The following is a 20206-nucleotide window of genomic DNA, read 5'->3' as shown; positions in this document are numbered from 1 at the left end:
TATATGTAATCGTTTCCAGCAAGATACAGGAAGTTAAAGGTTAATTAATATGGTTGCTATGGAAACATTTGGGGAGAACACTTAGCAGTACCAGATGGCTGTAAACTTCATCATGAAATGACCAAGAACATTTTCACTGCACTTTATTGGATAGGATGACAATGGGCCAGAATTTACTGTAAAAATAATGCTGAGGCTAAGGGCGCTCACCGTTATTTATGTGCAAAACGGTCAGCAACTTCAGGCGAGCGCAGATACACAGTTAAACGTGGAAATTCGGAAGTTGCTGACCGCTCCACTGTACTCTGCACAAAAACGGCATCTCTCCATCTGGCACCCCATTCAAATGTATTGAATGGCATGAAGTTCCTGTACTTACGTTGTAGATATGTACTAAACTCACCACAGAAAGTTAGGGCTTGTCCATTTCAGTCTAAGTACCTTTTTAATGGCATGATAAGTCTTAATTACTGCCAAACAACATCACTGGCACTGAAAATTAACTACAGTATTGCAAGTGTGGAGTCTTGTTCCTTCAGCTTTTAATTGCTGCTGGAAATTAAAATAATTTTTAAAAAACTTTTTCTTTATTCCCTCTCTTAATCCAATCTTTCTTTCCCTCTCTTTATTTTGCTTTCTGCACCTGATTTGACATTGAATTCACTATTCTAATTTACACTTCCTAGTTCAGACCTTGAGCTGTTCAATCCGCAATCCTTCAATCTGATTGGTTAAGGAGATACACAGTTGCTTGCCTGTCCACATAGGTCCCAGATGCCCTGTAGAGGGCGCCACGCCGTTTCCATCTTGCATTAACAGCAACTTGCCGTGCAAATTATCATGAAGATTAAATGGGCAAGGGCAAGTTTAACAAACGGTGGGTGCTGCTCATTAATTGGCTGCAGTAAATTGTGGCCCAATGGATTATCCCTGCCATTTTTTCTTTTTTGCTTTATCCTAAAATTCTCAGTCTCTAAAAAGACAGTGAGCCTCTGGATCTGGAAATGATCATACAAATATTTTTGAATAAAATTTCACAAAGTGGCACGTGGCTAGTAAATAGGAGTGTGCCATCAGAAGATCTTAACAGGAAAATTCTATTCTATGTATTCTGATACATGGATAAGTAAAGTATAAAATTATTCCTCTTCCCAAATATATTGTATAATAATAATGATGGTTCCCAGTAGCAGTTTATGACTGGTAGTTTACCAATCGCTTATGATAGCACGGTGAAGCGCAGAACCTGTCCCTCCTCCCACCCACAGTCAGTACTCGGTGAGGGTCATTTTAACATTTGCTGATAGTGTAAACAGGGTGATATCAGGCTGACCACCTGTTATACATCTCTCCGGATTTTTGTTTCCATTGACTTCAATTAGATTTTTTTGAATACACAGGCTTATTAAGGCATGGAATGCCCTACCAGAAACAATGGTGGAGGCAGAATCCATAGCAAATTTTAAAAGGGAAGTGGATACATAATTGAAAAATATAATTTTTAAAAGCATGAAGGGACAGGAATGGAACTAAAAGGACAATTCTTACAGAGAGGCAGCAGTGTGTGATGGGCTGAATGGTCTCCTCCTGTGCTGTAACATTTTAAGATTCCATGATTCTAAATGGCAAATAAAGCTCAACTCTAAAATGGGAAATGGGGGTAATTTTGAGGAAAGAGTTAAAAAAAATACATATGATCAGCAATTGCTTAAAGTATACAATAGCAACATACAAATCCCCTTCAAACACCACAAAATCTCAACTTAGTCTCCTTCAAATTGGATGAAAGATATATGGGTTATGGATGCCTCATAAACTTCCATCACGAATGCTGCAGCAAAAAAAATGAAGTGATCCCCATTAAGGGAAGGATCCACTGAGCTGTTTTTATTCTTTATGATCTAAGGTACTTTTTAACTGTAAAACATTCTTAAACCAAGCTTGCAGCCCTGCAAAGAACTCACATGTTTCATCAAAACTCCAGCTGACAATCTCTTGCCTAAACAATCCTGAGGGACAATTGTGACTGAAATTGTGAAGCAAAGATCAAAACTGCTAAACTATGGGGCTGGCTTGTGAAAATTTCCTCTGTACAGATTCTTTATGTTTGATGATAGCTCAGAGTTGATTATTAAAATCACTTTTAGAATTCCATACAGTTCTTTTATTAGCATGATAAGTAAAACAAACAGGACATTTTTGTTTTAATCTACTTACTACATAACCCAAATAACTTCAGTCATGTTTGCATTAATGCAGCATTAATCATGTTGTTGTGTATTAATGAGTTTTCAGGCTATGCTAATTACTGTCATAGATTCTGCAGCAGGCCATTAAATATACAAATTACCGAATTAAAGATCCGGGCCTTTTCATGATTAATCTTAAATGGGTAAAAACTAATGATGTCCACAGAAAGTTTTCCTTTACTTTTAGCTGATTTTGTGATTATGACTAAATATAATCAATCTAACTTCTTATAAATGATGGAGTGTAATTTTTATAAAACTAGTTGATCTCCTGTGGGGTTGCTCACAGGCAAAGGTAATGCTAAAATTGGGTTTTTCTCCCTGTGGCTGTCTTTCTGCTAAAACAGTTAGATCTGGTCATTTTTTCCCTCTCCCTCTGTTTCCATTCTTCTCCTTCCATCTCTTTGTGGCTCTCAGATGCTTTCTCTTAATGTTGTTTCTCTATCTCCATTTGTGTCTGACTCTTTTCTGTAAAATTAATCAAAATCTTATTTCTTAAAGAAAATCATCAGTTCTCAATGTGTTAAATAAATCCTGATGCCACAAAAACATGCACTTTATTATAAAGCCAAAATACTAATATCAATATATATAAGCATATGAAAAGGAATGAATGCAATAAAAAATTGTTCAAAATGAATTATAATAGGACATAGGAAGTAGAGTTTAATTTTACATTAATTATGGTTTATTTTTTGAAGGAACTGTAGGTGTAACTTTTATGTTTTACACTGTACTTTTTCCTTGATTTATTACCTAAATTAGCAGAAACTAAGGGGGCAATTTTAACCAAACCTGACAGGATCGGATCAGACACCCATTTTTACTCTGCTCGATGAAGTCAATGAAAGATAAAATCAATCGGGTTGTAAAACAGGCACCTGATTGTCAGTTTCTTGCTGGGTAGTCTAGGTTAAATTTACCCCCTGAGTCTACTTTAACACATTTCTTTAAACTTATATAAGTTAATTAATATGCATTTTATTCACTTTTTCTCTTCTCTCAAATTATTGCTTTATATTCTACTGTATTTTACATTTAGGTCTGGAAGTATTCTCTCCAAAAACCCAGGATGCGTTTGGTTCACCTAGCTTGTAAAACCAGCAGACAGGGGTGGATTCTGGGGTGGGACCTGTTCACGATGGGTGTCGGCTACATAATAGGGTCCCATGGCGGGAGGAGGTTCCTGTGTCCACCCTCTTTGACATTCACATCAAAAACAATGACACCCTCCAGAATTTCTGCCAGTCCCACCTCTGGTGCCTCCTGTAATGTATGTACCTTTAAGGGGGAGAACTACTTTTTACAGCTCCTGTATCCTGTAGTACCGGCAGTGACCACACCTGTATATAAACCCTGAGTAGTGATCTGTACAGTCAGTTGCAGTTTGAACCCTCATTCAGTAAACACCTGTTGATCGTTCCCTGCAGTCTGTTGTCTGATTATTGAAGGACACAACATTAAGATACACGGATATAACATTGGCGACGACGCAGATTCAAACCTACCTGCAACTCTGCATCACCTCCCAGGGATTCGCTCCTGGAGAACAGTGGAAGGAGGTCGAGTCCAGAAGCACGGGCGTCAACCACGGGCAACCGCCCAGTCATCCAGCGGAGATTTGAGCATCGCAGGGGAGGCTGTCGAGAGCCAGGCTTGGCTTTCCAGTCACGGTGGTCCAGCGAAACGGGCTGGCAACAGGTACTGCGCAGACCCTTCCCGGACAGCGGCGGCAAGAGCCGACCGAGCGGCACAGAAAAAGGCCGAGAAGCGTCGACGGGGGAGAGAGAGAGGGCAGAGCGCACAGGGCGCAGCCGGTGTTCAGGACCGAGCGACGTCAACGGGGAGAGAGACAAGAGAGAGCAGAGCGCAGCCGGTGTTCAAGGGCCGAGCAGTGTCAACGGGGGAGAGAGGCGAGAGAGAGCAGAGCGCAGCCGCTGTTCAAGGGCCGAGCAGCGTCAACGGGGGAGAGAGGCGCGCAGGAAAACGCGAGGCGCTGCCATTGCCACGAGGACCGCAGAGAGCGGCACTGGCAGCAGCGCAGGAGCAGCGCACGAAACCCACAGAGCGTCGTTATTTGCCACGAGGACCGCCGAGAGTGGCGTTGGCAGCAGCGCGGGAGACGCCATTTTAAGCCACAGCGGGGAAGAAAGGAAAGCGTGGGCGACACCATTTTAAGCCGCAGCGGGGAAGAAAGGAAAGCGCGGGAGACGCCATTTTAAGCCGCAGCGGGGAAGAAAGGAAAGCGCGGGAGACGCCATTTTAAGCCGCAGCGGGGAAGAAAGGAAAGCGCGGGAGACACCATTTTAAGCCAGCCTAACCACACCCAAAAATGCCAAAGAGTGGCAGTATCACAGCGTTCGACAATGAAGTCGAAGATTGGACGACATATGTCGAACGCATAGAAGTATACTGCAAGGCGAATGAAGTGCCAGATGACAAGAAAGCGCTGGTATTGTTGAATTCAATGGGTGCAAAAACGTATGGCTTACTACGAAACCTAGTAACCCCAGAGAAGCCAGTAGAAAAGGATTTTGAAAACATAGTGTCAATCCTACAGGACCACTTAAACCCCACACCGCTGCTGATAGCAGAAAGATTTAAGTTTCACAAAAGTAACCAGCATAAAGATGAAAGTAATGCTGAGTATTTAACGGAACTGCGCAAGCTATCGAAACACTGCCAGTTTGGAACGGGACTAGCAGATACTTTAAGGGACAAGTTTGTGTGTGGGCTTCAAAGTGAAGGAACCCAGAAACGGCTTCTATCAGAAAGGATCTTACGCTGGACAAGGCTTTCAGCATTGCAGTATCACACGAAGCAGCAGCACGGGGCGCTGCAGAGATACAACGGAGACCGCAAAAATATGGCACAAATGAAATGTCATACGGAACAGTGAAGTGCTATCGCTATGGCAGAACAACACACGACCATAATGATTGCTGGTTCAAGGATAAAGTGCGCAGAGAGTGCGGAAAAGTAGGACACATAGCAAGAGTCTGCAGGTCGGGAAAGAAAACCAGCAGCAAGAAATCTCCACAGGAGAAGTACAAGAAGGTACATAAGGTGACGGAGAGTAGTTCAGACGAACAGAAGAGTGATACAGACTCCGGAAGCAAAGAGCTGGGTTGTCTGAAACTACATAATGTGATCAAAATGGAGGATCACCAAACTATCTGGGTCACGCTCAAGATAGCAGGAGTCCAAGTGAAAATGGAATTGGACACAGGATCAGCCCTAACAGTCATAAACCGAAGGGACTACAAGCGGCTATTTATACCCTTGAGAGATACAAAGATTGCCTTGAAGACGTACACGGGGCAAAAAGTCTACCCCAAAGGAAGAATAAGGGTGAACGTTATATATAACGGCAAGGAAACACCAAAAATGGACTTATATGTATTGCCAGATGGAGGACCACCACTACTAGGACGTGAATGGATCCGGAAGATACAGCTAGATTGGCATTCCATACAAGCACTGACTGTAGATGCCAAAAAGGATGACGACGCCACACCTGGACGACTGTCAAAAATACTAACTGACGCACAAGAAGTGTTCCAGCAGGGACTCGGAACACTAAAAGGCATAACAGCGATGATCAAAATAGAGGAAAATGCAAGCCCAAAGTTTTTTAAGGCCAGACTGGTACCTTATGCGATCCGCCCAGCCGTCGAAGCAGAGCTGGAAGGTTTGGAACATTCAGGAGGACTGTCCAAAGTGGGCTGGAGCGAGTGGGCTACACCCATCGTTCCTGTAATGAAGAGGTCGTTGAGTAATACGCCTGGGGAACCAAAGAAGGTTCGCATCTGTGGGGACTTTAAGGTGACAGTGAACCCAGTCCTTCACACTGTACAATATCCGCTTCCGTGGATTGAAAATATTTTCGCCTTGCTATCTGGAGGGAAACGCTTCACTAAGATTGATCTGGCCCAGGCGTACCTGCAAATGGAGGTAGAAGAAGCCTCGAAACAGTACCTCACGATCAACACTCATAAAGGTCTCTACCAATACAACCGGCTGGTGTTCGGGGTAGCATCAGCTCCGGCTATTTGGCAAAGGGCAATGGAACAAGTCCTGCAAGGGATTCCAGAGACCCAGTGTTATTTGGACGACACCCTGGTCACGGGCGAAAATAACAGTGATCACCTCGCCAACCTGGAGCAGGTGCTTACTAGATTGAAGGAATATGGGCTCCGAGCTAATCGCCACAAATGCGAGTTTTTCCAGAAGCAGATCTCGTATTGTGGCCACGTTATTGATAAAGAGGGATTACATAAGTCCCCTGAAAAGATTGAGGCAGTAGTCAAGGCTCCAGCACCAGAAAATGTGTCACAACTGAGGTCATTCCTCGGGCTGGTGAACTACTACCATAAGTTCTTGCCGAATTTGTCTACCGTACTACACCCACTGAACACCCTACTGCAAACGGAGGTACCATGGAAGTGGAGTGACGAATGTAAACGAGCTTTCCAGAAGAGCAAAGCATTGATCACATCAAAAGAGGTGTTGGCTCATTTCAACCCAGCACTACCAATTCGGTTGGCGTGTGATGCATTACCCTATGGCATTGGAGTGGTGCTGACGCACAAATTCCCGACAGCTCGGAGAGGCCAGTAGCCTTTGCGTCTCGGTCACTAACCTCAGCCGAGCGTAACTACGCCCAAATTGACAGGGAGGCCCTCAGCCTAGTGTGGGGAGTGAAAAAGTTCAATCACTACCTGCACGGGCAGAAGTTCACCTTGCTGACTGACCACCAACCACTTGTCTCCATCTTTAATCCAAAGAAGGGCGTTCCGGTGATGACTGCGCAACGGCTACAAAGATGGTCCCTTTTTCTAGGGGCGCACCAATATGAAATCGAGTATAAGGGCACGAAACAGCATGGAAATGCTGATGGGCTATCACGCCTGCCACTGCCTACTGCGGAGGAAGCACCAGCAGTGGAACCTGTCGAAATATTTCATTCGACTATAATTGAATGCTTGCCAGTAACTAACGCTGGTATAGAGGAGACCCGAAATGACCCGACACTGTCTCGGGTATATGATTTGACGGTGAAGGGATGGCCAGCACATGGCGACTCACTGTTGCCAGCATTCTCATCCAGAAGAGAACAGCTGTCAGTATGCCAGGGGACGTTGATGTGTGGATCCCGAGTGGTAATTCCACCCAAGTTAAGGGAGAGAGTGCTCAATGAGCTTCACGAAGGTCATCTGGGAGGGGTGAAAATGAAAAGCCTTGCTCGGGCTTATGTGTGGTGGCCGGGGATCGATCAGCAAATCGAGGACCTGACAAAGAGCTGCTCAGGATGCCAGAAGGTCCAAAATGCACCACCACATGCCCCTCTACACCCATGGGAGTGGCCCTCATCTCCATGGCAACGGGTGCATATTGATTTTGTTGGTCCATTCATGGACTCAATGTTTTTAATAGCCGTGGATGCGCACTCGAAATGGCCTGAGGTGATCAAAATGTCCTCCACCACCACGGAGAAAACTATTGCAGTCCTACAGACCATTTTTGCCAGGAACGGCTTGCCAGAGCAGATTTGCTCTGATAACGGACCACAGTTTGTGTCCGAAGAGTTTTGAAGATTTATGAAAAGGAATGGGGTAAGGCATTACACATCCGCCCCGTATCATCCAGCCACAAATGGATTGGCTGAGAGGTTCGTACAAACCTTTAAAAAAGCAGTAAAGGCCATGTGCGATGACAACATTCCACTGCAGCATAAGGTGGACAATTTCCTGTTAGCCTACAGAAATGCAACACATGCAGTCACCAACCAGGCCCCGGCCATGATGTTCTTTAACCGAAGGTTGAGATCTCATCTGGATTTGCTCAGACCAAATGTACGAAGAGATGTTGAGAGTAAGCAATTCCAACACATCAATGAGAAGCCGACAAGGAGCTTCAATGTAGGGCAACCAGTCTTGGCCCGCGACTACCGAACAGAGAAATGGCAACCAGGAACGATATGCACACGGCAGAGGCCACTAATGTACACAGTGGATGTTGGGGAGAACATTGTGAGATGCCATGCTGACCAGATCCTAGAGTCATAGGAACGAGTCAACCCCATGTCTCGGCCATACGTACCTGGTGAGGAACCCGACGTACAGGTCGCATCTACCTCAGAAACAATAGCATTGGAAGCTGATGAATCAACTGACGACAGGGTGTTAGAATCGCCTCCGCACCAAGAGCGAGACACTCGGGAAAGGCGTTATCCAGAAAGAATCAGGAAGCCTCCCCAAAGACTGAATTTATAAATAGACTATTTTCAGTTAATGTTGCATGTTAAAAGTGTTAATTGTAATTAGTTTGATATTTAATTGTTAAATGAGTGTTATGGTACTGTTAATCTAAAAGGGGAGGAATTGTAATGTATGTACCTTTAAGGGGGAGAACTACTTTTTACAGCTCCTGTATCCTATAGTACCAGCAGTGACCACACCTGTATATAAACCCTGAGTAGTGATCTGTACAGTCAGTTGCAGTTTGAACCCTCATTCAGTAAACACCTGTTGATCATTCCCTGCAGTCTGTTGTCTGATTATTGAAGGACACAACATTAAGATACACGGATATAACACCTCCAACATACTGGAAGTGTCAGAATCTTAAAAGATAGTTTTCTTAAAGCAACAAACCACAAAGCAATCAGCTACTTTAATAAAAACAGTTTTTCATGCAATAGAGACAATCTTCCCTTCTTTATCCTTTCTACCGCTGGACATCCTGGCACTGCTCCCGAACTGTTTCCTACATTACTTCAAAAAAGTACTTAATTAGCTGTAAAAACACTTTGGGACATCCTGAGGTTGTGAAAGGTGCTATATAAATGCAAGTTCTTTACTTCTAATGGCCAGCTGACTCCACAATTACAGACTCCCCCGCCCCCCCAGTGGACACCACAGCTGCACCTGCCCATTGTAGGTAAATAGCCAGAACCGGGGAATTCCAATTAGGTCAAGTATGTAATTACGGCATACCAGAGATCCACTTTGCCATTATTATGGCGTCAGAGCATGATCAATATTTTTTGGAGCCAGTATACTTTCTATCTGGTCATTTTTCCCATTTTATGTTTGGATTCTATGACTTCATCTTTATGATTAATATTTTTACTTCTCTGAAGCTTTTGAGGTTATTTTCTGTCATTTCTCTATATTCTGCTGCTCTTTGACTTGAGCACATAAATCTAGACTGACACTCCAGTGCAGTGCTGAGGGAGTGCTGCACTGTCGGAGGTGCCGTCTTTCGGATGAGCTGTTAAACCAAGGCTCTGTCTGCGCTCTCAGGTGGACGTAAAAGATCCCACAGAAGAAGAGCAGGGGAGTTATCCCCGGTGTCCTGGCCAATATTTATCCCTCAATCAACATAATAAAAACATATTATCTGGTCTTATCACATTGCTGTTTGTGGGAGTTTGCTGTGTGCAAATTGGCTGCCGCGTTTCCCACATTACAACAGTGATTACATTTCAAAAGTACTTCATTGGCTGTAAAGCGCTTTGAGGCGTCCCGTGGTTGTGAAAGGCGCTATATAAATGCAAGTCTTTCTTTCTTTGCTGAGAGTTGCTGTGCCTCCAGCTGACAGGATGCTTCCTCTCTTTGTCTATATAAATGTCAGTTTTTATACAAAGTCTGCGCCTACCACCCACTCCCAGCCACATGGAACTGGTCAGTTTCTGATCTCTCTCACTTTCTTCCTAGCTCTGAGAATGCTAATTGATCTTAATACTGTTTCTCTTTGCTAAGTGGCTGAGAGAAAACGACAAAGTCCAGAACATGAGATGACACCTGAGCTGCTAAAGTAAGTTTTTTCTAACAGGACTAGGCAGACTAGATGCAGGAAGGATGTTCCTGATGGCGAGGGAGTCCAGAACCAGGGGTCACAGTCTAAGGATAAGGGGTAAGCCATTTAGGACTGAGATGAGGAGGAATTTCTTCACCCAGAGAGTGGTGAACTTGTGGAATTCTCTACCACAGAAGGCAGTTGAGGCCAATTCATTAAATATATTCAAGAAGGAGTTAGATATATTTCTTAAGGCTAAAGGGATCAAGGGATATGGGGAGAAGGCAGGGACAGGGTACTGAGTTTGGATGATCAGCCATGATCTCATTAAATGGCGGTAAGGCTCAAGGGGCTGAATGGCCGACTCCTGCTCCTATCTTCTATGTTTCTGTTTCCTATTTAAAAAAAAACTTTCTGTTAAGTCAGGAGAAACAGGAATGCTGCCCCCAACTCCATTGTACTCACGATCAACTCCCACTATTGGCAACTCCAAACCTCCCTCACGGAATGTAGGTGGTCTGAAATTGAAATTTCTTATTGGGCGAGCTGCCTGTGAAGGTCCGACCAGTGCCGGCAGCTCGCTCGAATATGTAGATGAGGCCCGAGGACCAACTCTTGGTGATCCTTGAGCCTCTTGGTCAGAGCGAGACCTGTCTCCGCAGTTCGATGCTGGTCCTAAAGACGTGCCAAGAAGAAAATCTGCCCCAAAACATTTTATAATACAGATAGATACTCCAGTTTATAACTGCTGGCAGATCAGATATGTAAAAATCAGTTTTCTGCGTAAGTATTCTAATAAATGATCTGTAATGTACCTTTGTGAATGTACACACTGTTTATTTTATATGTACTTTTTAAAACATTAAACAAAACAGGCAATAGAATAGATAATGTAATGATGAAGTTCTCCAGTTTGCACCTCTGGTAGTCTGTGCTTGAAAGGCGATTTAGACAAGTTGAGTGAGTGGGCAAATACATGGCAGATGCAGTATAACATGGATAAATGTGAAGTTATCCACTTCGGTAGGAAAAACAGAAAGGCAGAGTATTATTTAAATGGTGATAAATTGGGAAATGTTGATGTACAGAGGGACTTGGGTGTCCTTGTACACCAGTCACTGAAAGCAAACATGCAGGTGCAGCAAGCAGTTAGGAAGGCAAATGGTATGTTGGCCTTCATTGCAAGAGGATTTGAGTACAGGAGCAAGGATGTCTTAATACAGTTATATAGGGCCTTGGTGAGACCACTCCTGGAGTACTATGTGCAGTTTTGGTCTCCTTACCTAAGAAAGGATATACTTGCCATAGAGGGAGTGCAGCGACAGTTCACCAGACTGGTTCCTTGGATGGCAGGACTGTCGTATGAGGAGAGAATGAGTCGACTAGGCCTGTATTCACTAGAGTTTAGAAGAATGAGAGGGGATCTCATTGAAACGTATAAAATTCTGACAGGACTAGACAGACTAGATGCAGGGAGGATATTTCCCCTCGCTGGGGGGTCTAGAGCGAGGGGTTACAGTCTCAGGATACGGGGTAGGACATTTAGGACTGAGATAAGGAGAAATTTCTTCACTGAGGGTGGTGAACCTGTGGAATTCTCTACCACAGAAGGCTGTGGAGTCCAAGTCACTGAATATATTTAAGAAGGAGATAGATAGATTTCTAGACACAAAAGGCATCAAGGGGTATGGGGAGAGAGCGGGAATATGGTATTGAGATAGAGGATCAGACATGATCATATTGAATGGCGGAGCAGGCTCGAAGGGCCGAATGGCCTACTCCTGCTCCTATTTTTCTATGTTTCTAATCCACTAAAGTTAATCCCCACGATGGTTGCTAAAAGTGGCGGACGAAACAATTCTATCAGCTTTCAGCAACTTCAAATTGGGCAAAAAACTGCAACATGAAACATCTAGTTTTAAGTAAGTTAATATATTCATCTTTCATTTGGAAAAAAATACAAGAGAGTGAACAAAATAAATGGCAATGATACAGGTTAGTAAATGGAACAGCACTTGACCATACACCAACCTACTGTAGTTTGATTTAACCATTATTAATTATACATAAAGTCAGCCTGAGAAACTGCATATAAACCAATACATAGTTAAGTAAATGACTATACTCCAAACACAATGTGAGAGGAAGACTAGAAGATTTTGGTGGGAAGGGAGTTCAAATTAGGGGACAGGGAATATAAAATAATAATCCAGACCAATGGAATACAAGTGGTATAGCCTGGAAATTACTATTGGTGTTGTAAACAAGATTAAAATGTATAAAATCAATGGGTCAATGCATTCATTAAAATAGTGGAGATAAATTTCATACGAGTGTTTGTCGAATAACAAGAGTTATTTTTAGCTTTATCTTTCTTATCTATTTTAACTAACATCATTTTCACAAAGGCACACATTCATTTGTTGTGTCTGCCTTGTATGCTCTCTATTGTAAGGGTGCTAAATGGAAGGAATCCAACAATTCCTGAGACAGTTCCTCGATTTACGACAGTTTGAGAGGCCCAATGTCATGTCTCTGTAGCGTCCCTGGAGCGAGGCTGCCTTTTCGTAAAGCAAGGCTCTCATTTTAAAAAGCAGTCTCAAGCCATTAAAGGGGAACCACCTTCTGAAAAAATATAAAAATCATTCAAAAATAGGCAGTCTTCAGCTCTTAAAGCTGAACTGCCTTCTGCGCATAAAAATGGTAAAAGTGCTTCAGCGCAGACACAGATGGCTCAACAGGCCAGGGAAGGGACACCCAGGGTCTACATGCAGCACTCCAGCTTGGTGCAGGGGGTCAAAAGTGGAAGAGAGGTCCTCTACCCACAAGGGGCCAGAAGGCCCTCCAGAAAGAAGGATGCAAGACCTGAAAGATGTGTATGTCCCTTTAAGAAGTGCTGACAGCATCTCAGCAGTACTGCTGCACGTATGTTCTTCCATGCGTAGTTAGGAGAGGGCATAATGACGTGCGGCAACGTCCCAAATTGCACGTCGATTGACGTCACGATCTGCACATTTGCATTGGCGAGGCGAGTGCTGGCAATGGCATGCCATCGACCTCTCAAAAATGGCGACCGCCATGCCCTGCTCCGGAAGAAGGCAAAAGCAAGGCGGCTGCCATTTGTTTAAAAAACCCAGCGTTAAGGTAGGGAATTTCGCAGCCCATTCGGCTGCTGGGTACTCCAAGGATGAGGGTTCCCCACAAGGTGAGTGAAGGAGCTAGCTGAGGCACTACGTGCTATGCCAGTCATTCCACAGTCGTGCGACCAGTGCCGCTGAGGGGGAGGGAAGGGAAGATGCCTTCAAGATGAGATCTCCATGTTACCTGAAGGCAGAACCCAAAAACAAGCAAGTCCTAAAACTCTGTTGCCATGGGAGACGATCTTTTCAGAGTGGGCAGCTAATGAATTTGGCAACTTCATCTCTCTGCTGAAGAAAGAAAACAAAGACTTGCATTTATATAGCGCCTTTCATGACCTCAGGATGGCCCCAAGTCCTTTACTGCCAATTAAATACTTTTGAAATGTAGTCATTGTTGAAAACATTGCAATGTCTGAAAAGTCCCGTCAGTTCAACACCTGCACCTCTCACACAGCAACTCATGTAACATTTTCTTTGTTTTTTCCCTGCAGAGCATAATGCGCAGAAGCATGCAAGAGCTGGAGGCAAAACACCCTATTTCATGAGGAGAGCCTTGTAGCTGCAGTGGTACCATGGTGGTAGTCCTGTGCGCCAGGCTGAGGTTTCACAGCCTCTTGCTTTGAAATCATGCAGGTGTTCAATAGGCTGGATGAGGAGAAACTGTTTCCTGCTTGAGGGAAGAGGAAATTAGAGTGGCAGCATGATCGTGCAGTGTGTGAACACCGGCATAGGTTGAATTGCCTTTTTCCATGATGTGCATTGAATGTAAAGCTGATTAAGTAATTCAAGGAATGAACATGCTATACTATTGTAATCTTTTATTCTTCCTTTCCACAGCTCCACACAAACCGGAGGACATGATGGCAGAGGGCAGGTGGAGACTGAGCAGGGGGAGGAGGAACAAGGGGACCAGGAGGAGGATGAGGAGGCTGAGTGCCATGGAGGGAAAGGCAGGCTTAGTGGCACGTGCCCTCCTATTCCACGCTGCACCGTGAGGGCGCTGACGTGGAGGGGACACATGACTATGACCACCTTGCTTGCACCCTCAGAGAGTTTACTCTCAGCTCCTCCCACTCTGTACAAAAAGCAGCTACCTCTCCTCTCACAGGCGGTCGCAAAGTTCCAACCAGCACCTGAGGCCTGTGTGTCATTCGCTCCTTGATACTCTTTGGGGGCGGGGTAGTAGCCAGTTTAGTTTAGTCTTTGGCCATGGGGCCTCAACCTCTTCCCTCTGCTCCTCCTGCAGGTTGTCCATGGTAATAAAGTACAGGGGAATGACAGTGATAGGCTATTGCAATTTCGACTTCTTAACATGTAGATAGAGGTGGGGGGTTTAAAAGTAATTGCTTTTAGACGCTTATGCAACTCTGGATGCGAAAACTAAGAGAATTAATAAAAAATCTAACAATTTCCAGACTGCTAGGGTGAGGCTCCACAGCTTTAATTGTCCATTTTGTGACCATGCCTTCAGCTGCCTAGGCCCTTAGCTCTGGAATTCCCTCCCCAAACCTCTCCGCTTCTCTCTCCTCCTTTAAGACACTCTTTAAAACCTATCTCTTTGACTAAGCTTTTGATCACCTGTCCTAATATCTCCTTATGTGACTCAGTGTCAAGTTTTGTTTGATAACCACTACTGTGATGTGCCTTGGGACCTTTTACTATGTTAAAGATGCTCTATAAATGATAGTTGTTCCTGTTGTTGGCCTCCCAGGCTGAGAATCGTGTGAGGGCCATAAATCATGTTAATAACAGGTTACTTACACCATTATTTTTCAGTCAAAATGGCTGCAACATGAAAACAAGGATAATCCAGGAAATTCACAATCGCCATTGACTGCAATGGAGGTGTGAATGACAAAACAAACTTTTATCGGCATAGGTAAAGATATCGGCAAATGTCCCAGCAAATTATGTGCAATACAACTAATGCAAAACTCACTTACTCTGTTATTTCCTGGAACTTTTATGTTTTAATAATGGCACATGCCATTAATGCGTTATTGCTATAGCACAAGTTTTCAGACTAATATATGATTTACCAGCCAGTAAGAGCATAAGAATGATATGTATTGAGAAAGTAATTACGAGAACAAGATATGAAATTGCCTTAACATTTTTAAAGATGCAAACCTCCTAAGAAAGGGAGGGACGAGATAGTTACAGTGGTCTGTGGAATGAGATTGACAGAAATTCTCAAACTCACACTATTGTGAGATATATTATTGACTGTGTTGGCGTGCACTTCCTGAAATAATAAAGATATATTTTAATCAACTCCAGAAGACTGCATACAAAAAAAATCAGTATCAACAAAAATCATAATTTTAATAGTTTCTTTTGGTTTGATAGTTGCTTATGACGGTAGTGAGATTTGAAAAATAGCATTGCTGCTAAAGTGACAAAATAATTACCAGTAAAGTACGTGTTGACAGGCAGAGTTGAACTAGGAAATTTGAAGTAGCCATGACCAGGGAACCGTGTTCCTCTCTCAGCACGAACAAGGTGGCTAAATAAAGACGTATCCATCCTTTCCAGCTGGTATACTGGAGGGGGACCGTTCATATCCATAGGTGGTTGCCAGTATAGTTTCATCACTGTGCTGTTCACTCCTTCCACTCTAGGTGCACTTTGTCCTGCTGGAGCTGAAGATGAAAAGATTTTTTAATTAATCCTCTGAGCGCTGATTATCATTTGCAAAATAAAAGAATAAAGATGATATCATACATTTAAAAAACGTTCAATATCATTTGTTAGTATCCACTTGTCAGTTTTATCTAATTTGTATTGAAAGCTAATTAAAAATATGAATTGAAAATGTTGCTTTTTAATCCTGTCAGTAATGAATGGCCTTTATGATTTTCAAATTTACAGAAGATTGCTGTATTTAGATATATATGCAGACACATTTCTCTATGATTCTGATATTGAAGACTAAGGTAAAAGTGCAAAATTTAGTTTTGATTGGCCTGAACAATGACATCTCTACCATGCACCACAGCTGCTATCAGATAGATGGAGTTATTTTTGCAGCAGATAGGATTATGAACTCTAAAATATGTACCTATTAATAAGAGGGCTATATATTTGTAGTTCACACAGATACAGTGAATACAGCATTTCTCTGGTGTCTTGAATACTGCCTTATAATCAACACTAATTACTTACAGAAATTAATTTTTTGCAGTTGTTTTAAATAAAGTCATAATACAGATCCTGACTGTTTTAATCCGACCCACCCAGTGGAAACAGGGTGATACCAGTCCTAAAATAGCTGTGCTGCCCTGTTCCCATTTGGATCTCGCCTGCTGCCATAGTTCTCAGTGTCTTCCGCTGGATGGACCAGGCTCCCACCTGATTCAAGCATGATTAATACATGAGCCTAGATTGAATAAAAATGAGGAAGTACTACTATCTTTCAATTTCCTCTTCAATGGAATAGCATAAAAATGCTAAATCATAGGAAATTTTATGCTATGGGTCCACACCCACTAGAAACTGAGCTTTGACTGCCCAAATCACACAGATAAGAAACAGTGTGCTATCCAGTACTCCACTCAGTCTCTCTACGTAAAAGTTACTGATAGTTATGCAGGTACAACAGCAGCTGGCACAAAATAACTTTCTTTATTCCACTGTTCTCAGTTTATTTTAAAAACTGAGAAAAGCTTCCTTCAATTTTTGTTGAGCACTCACAGAGACAACAGCTTTGCAATATCTCAGTTATTTTGTGTGCAGAAGTCATTCACTGTGAACTTTTATCGGTTGATGCTGTATTCGTATTATTAAAACTATAGTAATGACTCTTCTTGCAATCATGTTTGTGTATCTACTGTACTTCTGAGGCAATTGCTAAATGTTTTAGTTCTCACTAATGTTACAAAGCACTAGTCTTCTGAAGTATTCACCAAAACTATTGAAAGCATTTTATGTTGCCAGATTATCATGATTTTTGTGTGTGTGGGTGGGGTTTTGGGTGAGTCCACAAGAATGAAAACACATCAGGAAGCAATGAAATTGTCATATCTATCTATCTGTCTATCTATCTATATATATAAAGCGGTCGATCTGTCTGTCTGTCATTCCATCCGTCTGTCTGTCTGTATTGAATAAACTCGAAAGTTATAGAGCGTATCTACACGTGTGTTACATCAAAAGAAAGCTTACGATTCCAGAACCGTCATAAGCATATTTACGTTTCGGCCAGACAAAAATTGCGCCCGCGGTATCCAAAAAACATTCAACATTCCGCTCATTATCCGCTCATTAGCATCGAGTGACGTCGAGGTCGACCAATCGTACGGTCGAGCGACCCGACGGTCGACCAATCGCTGCGTGGTGGGGGCGGGTTCCTGGCGCGTGCGGGCGGGCCCTCCTAGAGTCGAGTGATGGGACGATTGACCAATCCTACGCTTCAGTGACCGACGGTCCACCAATTGGTGCGTGTGTGGGCGGGCCTTATCGTTCTGAATCGAGGTGAGTCGCCGCTATCTTGATTCCAAACTTTTCATTTCTTTTTCCAGCTTTCTGCGTGTTTCTTTTCAAATCTACATTTCCAGCAAAAAAAAAGTTGCTTTTAAAACACAAACTGTTTTTTAAAAAAGTTAATTAATTTGTAAATCTTTTCTGTAACATCTAGAATTTTCCTACCTTTAACCGTTTTTCCAGGCCTGTAAGCCTGGGCCTCTGTTGCCCAGCCACGCCCAAGCTAGGCACCTCCTGTCGCGCTGAACAAGCGGCTCGCGATCGCCGCCATCTTTGTGAAGGCTGGAGGGGGCGGGCCTGAGCCGAGCGTCGCCACCGCCACCATGTTAGTAAAGGCGGGTGGGGCAGGAGTCAGCGTGCGCGACTTGAGTCCGGCCAGGCCTCACGCGGTAGGTTGCGCGGCGGCGTCTCTCTCTCTGCTCTTGAAGCCAGCTCGGGCGGGGGGCGGGGCTCGGGAGATCGGGCCTCCGGAGATCGGGGGGAGGGGCGAGCCTCGGGAGATCGGGCCTCGGGAGATCGGCGCTCGGTAGATCGGGGGGCGGGGCGCGGCGCTCAGGAGATCGGGCCTCGGGAGGGCGGGGCTCAGGACATCGGGGCTCGGGACATCGGGGCTCGGGACATCGGGGGCTCCCCCCCTCTCCCCTCCTTCCCCCCCCGCTCTCTCCACCCCCCCTTCCCCCCCATCTCCCTCCCACCCCCCGCCCCCTCTCCCTCCCCCCATCTCCCTCCCACCCTCCGCCCCCTCTCCCTCCCCCCCTCCCCCCCTCTCCCTCCCCCCCTCCCCCCATCTCCCTCCCCCCTCCCCCATCTCCCTCCCACCCTCCGCCCCCTCTCCCTCCCCCCTCCCCCATATCCCTCCCACCCCTCTTCCCCCTCTCCCTCCACCCCTCTCCCTTCCTCCCCCCCTCCCCCTCCCCCTACACCCCTCTCCCCCTCCACCCCTCTCCCTTCCTCCCCCTCCCCCCCTCTCCCCCCCTCCCCCACTCTCCCCCTCCTCTCCCTGCCCCCCCTTCGCCCCCCCTGTTCCCCCCTCCCCTCTCCCCCCCAGTCGCTCTCTCTCTTCCCCCCAGTCGCGCTCTCTCTTCCCCCCAGTCGCTCTCTCTCTTCCAACAACAACATGCCCTCAAAAGACCCTCGGCACCGCCGGGCACTTCAGCTAGTATCTATATAAAAGGATCGATCTGTCTGTCTGTCTGTCTGTTTGTCTGTCATTCGGTGTGTCTGTCCGGCTATACAATCTAAAGTTATAGAGCGTACCTACACGTGCGTTACATCAAAAGAAAGCTTACGATTCCGGAACGGTCATAAGTATATTTACGTTTCAGCGAGACAAAAATTGCGGCCGCGGTTTCCAAAAAACGTTCAAAATTCCGCTCATTATCCGCTCATTAGCATAGAGTGACAGCATAGAGTGACATTAAGGTCGACCAATCGTACGGTCGAGCGACCCGACGGTCGACCAAACGCTGCGTGGCCGGGGCGGGTTCGTCGCGCGTGCGGGTGGGCCCTCCTAGAGTCGAGCAACAGGACGATTGACCAATCCTACGCTTCGGTGACATGACGGTCGACCAATCGGTCCGTGTGTGGGCGGGCCTAATCGTTTTGAACCGAGGTGAGTGTCAGCCATCTTGATTCGTAAGTTTATTTTTTTTCCCCCACTTTCTGTATGTGTAGAAGGGATTTTATGCAGCACAAATTCAGTACTTAGGAACCCAACTAGCTCATTATATTATTTGCGTGTAATAAATGAGTCCAGTATGTCAATTTTTTCTCGAGGTCTGATGCCTGCAGGCCTCAGGCCTCAAGCCTTGAAGCCTTGGCACCTGTTTGCCAGCATATCTTCTAACTTTATATCTTCTTTCCTTAAAAAAAATTCGCCTTTTGTAGTTAGGAGGGATTCTTTTAAAAAAAAAAAAAAAAAATTTCCGATGTTGTACTTTCTAGCTTCTTTTTTTAAAAATAAAGAAAGTTTGCAGTTTTTTATTTTAAAAAGACATTTTTCCTTCCAACCGACATGACAAAATGGCCTCCGGCTTCTTCACCCGCTCTGAAGGCTGGCCGACAGCTTTTTTTTCTTTATGCCCCCCACCCCCATACCCGTTGCTCGCGCGTCTACTGACTCAAGCCGGGAGCACGGGGTCTCCTGGGCGGTTGCGCCCGCAGCGCGATATCACGAGCGGCGCCGGAGGGAGATAAAGGAGGGTACCCGTTGCTCGCGCGTCCACTGACACAGGCCGGGAGCACGGAGTCTCCTAGGCGCTTGCGCCCGCAGCGCGATATCACGAGCGGCGCCAGAGGGAGAGGGAGAGGGCCGGGGAGGGAGGGGGAGGGCCGGAAAGACTGAGGGGTGGGTGGGAGAGGGAGGGAGGGAAGGAGTGAGGTGTGGGAGAGGGAGGGAGGGAGAAAGTGAAAGGGAGTGAGTGAGAGGGGGAGGGAGGGAGAAAATGAAAGGGAGGCAGTGAGAGGAGGGAGGAGGAGAAGAGGGAGGACAGGAAAGGAGGGAGGAGAGGAGGGGGGAGGGAGGGAGGAGGG

At 45.1% G+C, this 20206-nt stretch overlaps 1 protein-coding gene across 7 annotated transcripts in view; it reads right to left on the bottom strand.

Annotated features, from left to right (window-relative positions):
- ush2a (Usher syndrome 2A (autosomal recessive, mild)) overlaps positions 1–20206 on the bottom strand; it is a 1396947-nt gene that overhangs the window by 955099 nt on the left and 421642 nt on the right. For all 7 annotated transcript variants that reach the window (XM_085981146.1, XM_085981156.1, XM_085981149.1 and 4 more), the window contains one exon: positions 15604–15834. In XM_085981146.1, coding sequence (XP_085837272.1) covers positions 15604–15834 — 231 coding nt within the window. The remainder of the gene's footprint in view (positions 1–15603; positions 15835–20206) is intronic.

This window comes from Somniosus microcephalus, chromosome 3 (genome assembly GCF_052327205.1).
Source record: "Somniosus microcephalus isolate GS21.2 chromosome 3, FLI_Smic_1.0, whole genome shotgun sequence".
Taxonomy (NCBI): domain Eukaryota; kingdom Metazoa; phylum Chordata; class Chondrichthyes; order Squaliformes; family Somniosidae; genus Somniosus; species Somniosus microcephalus.
The sequence above is the reverse complement of the archived record's forward strand: the minus strand, read 5'-3'. Positions and strand labels throughout refer to the sequence as shown.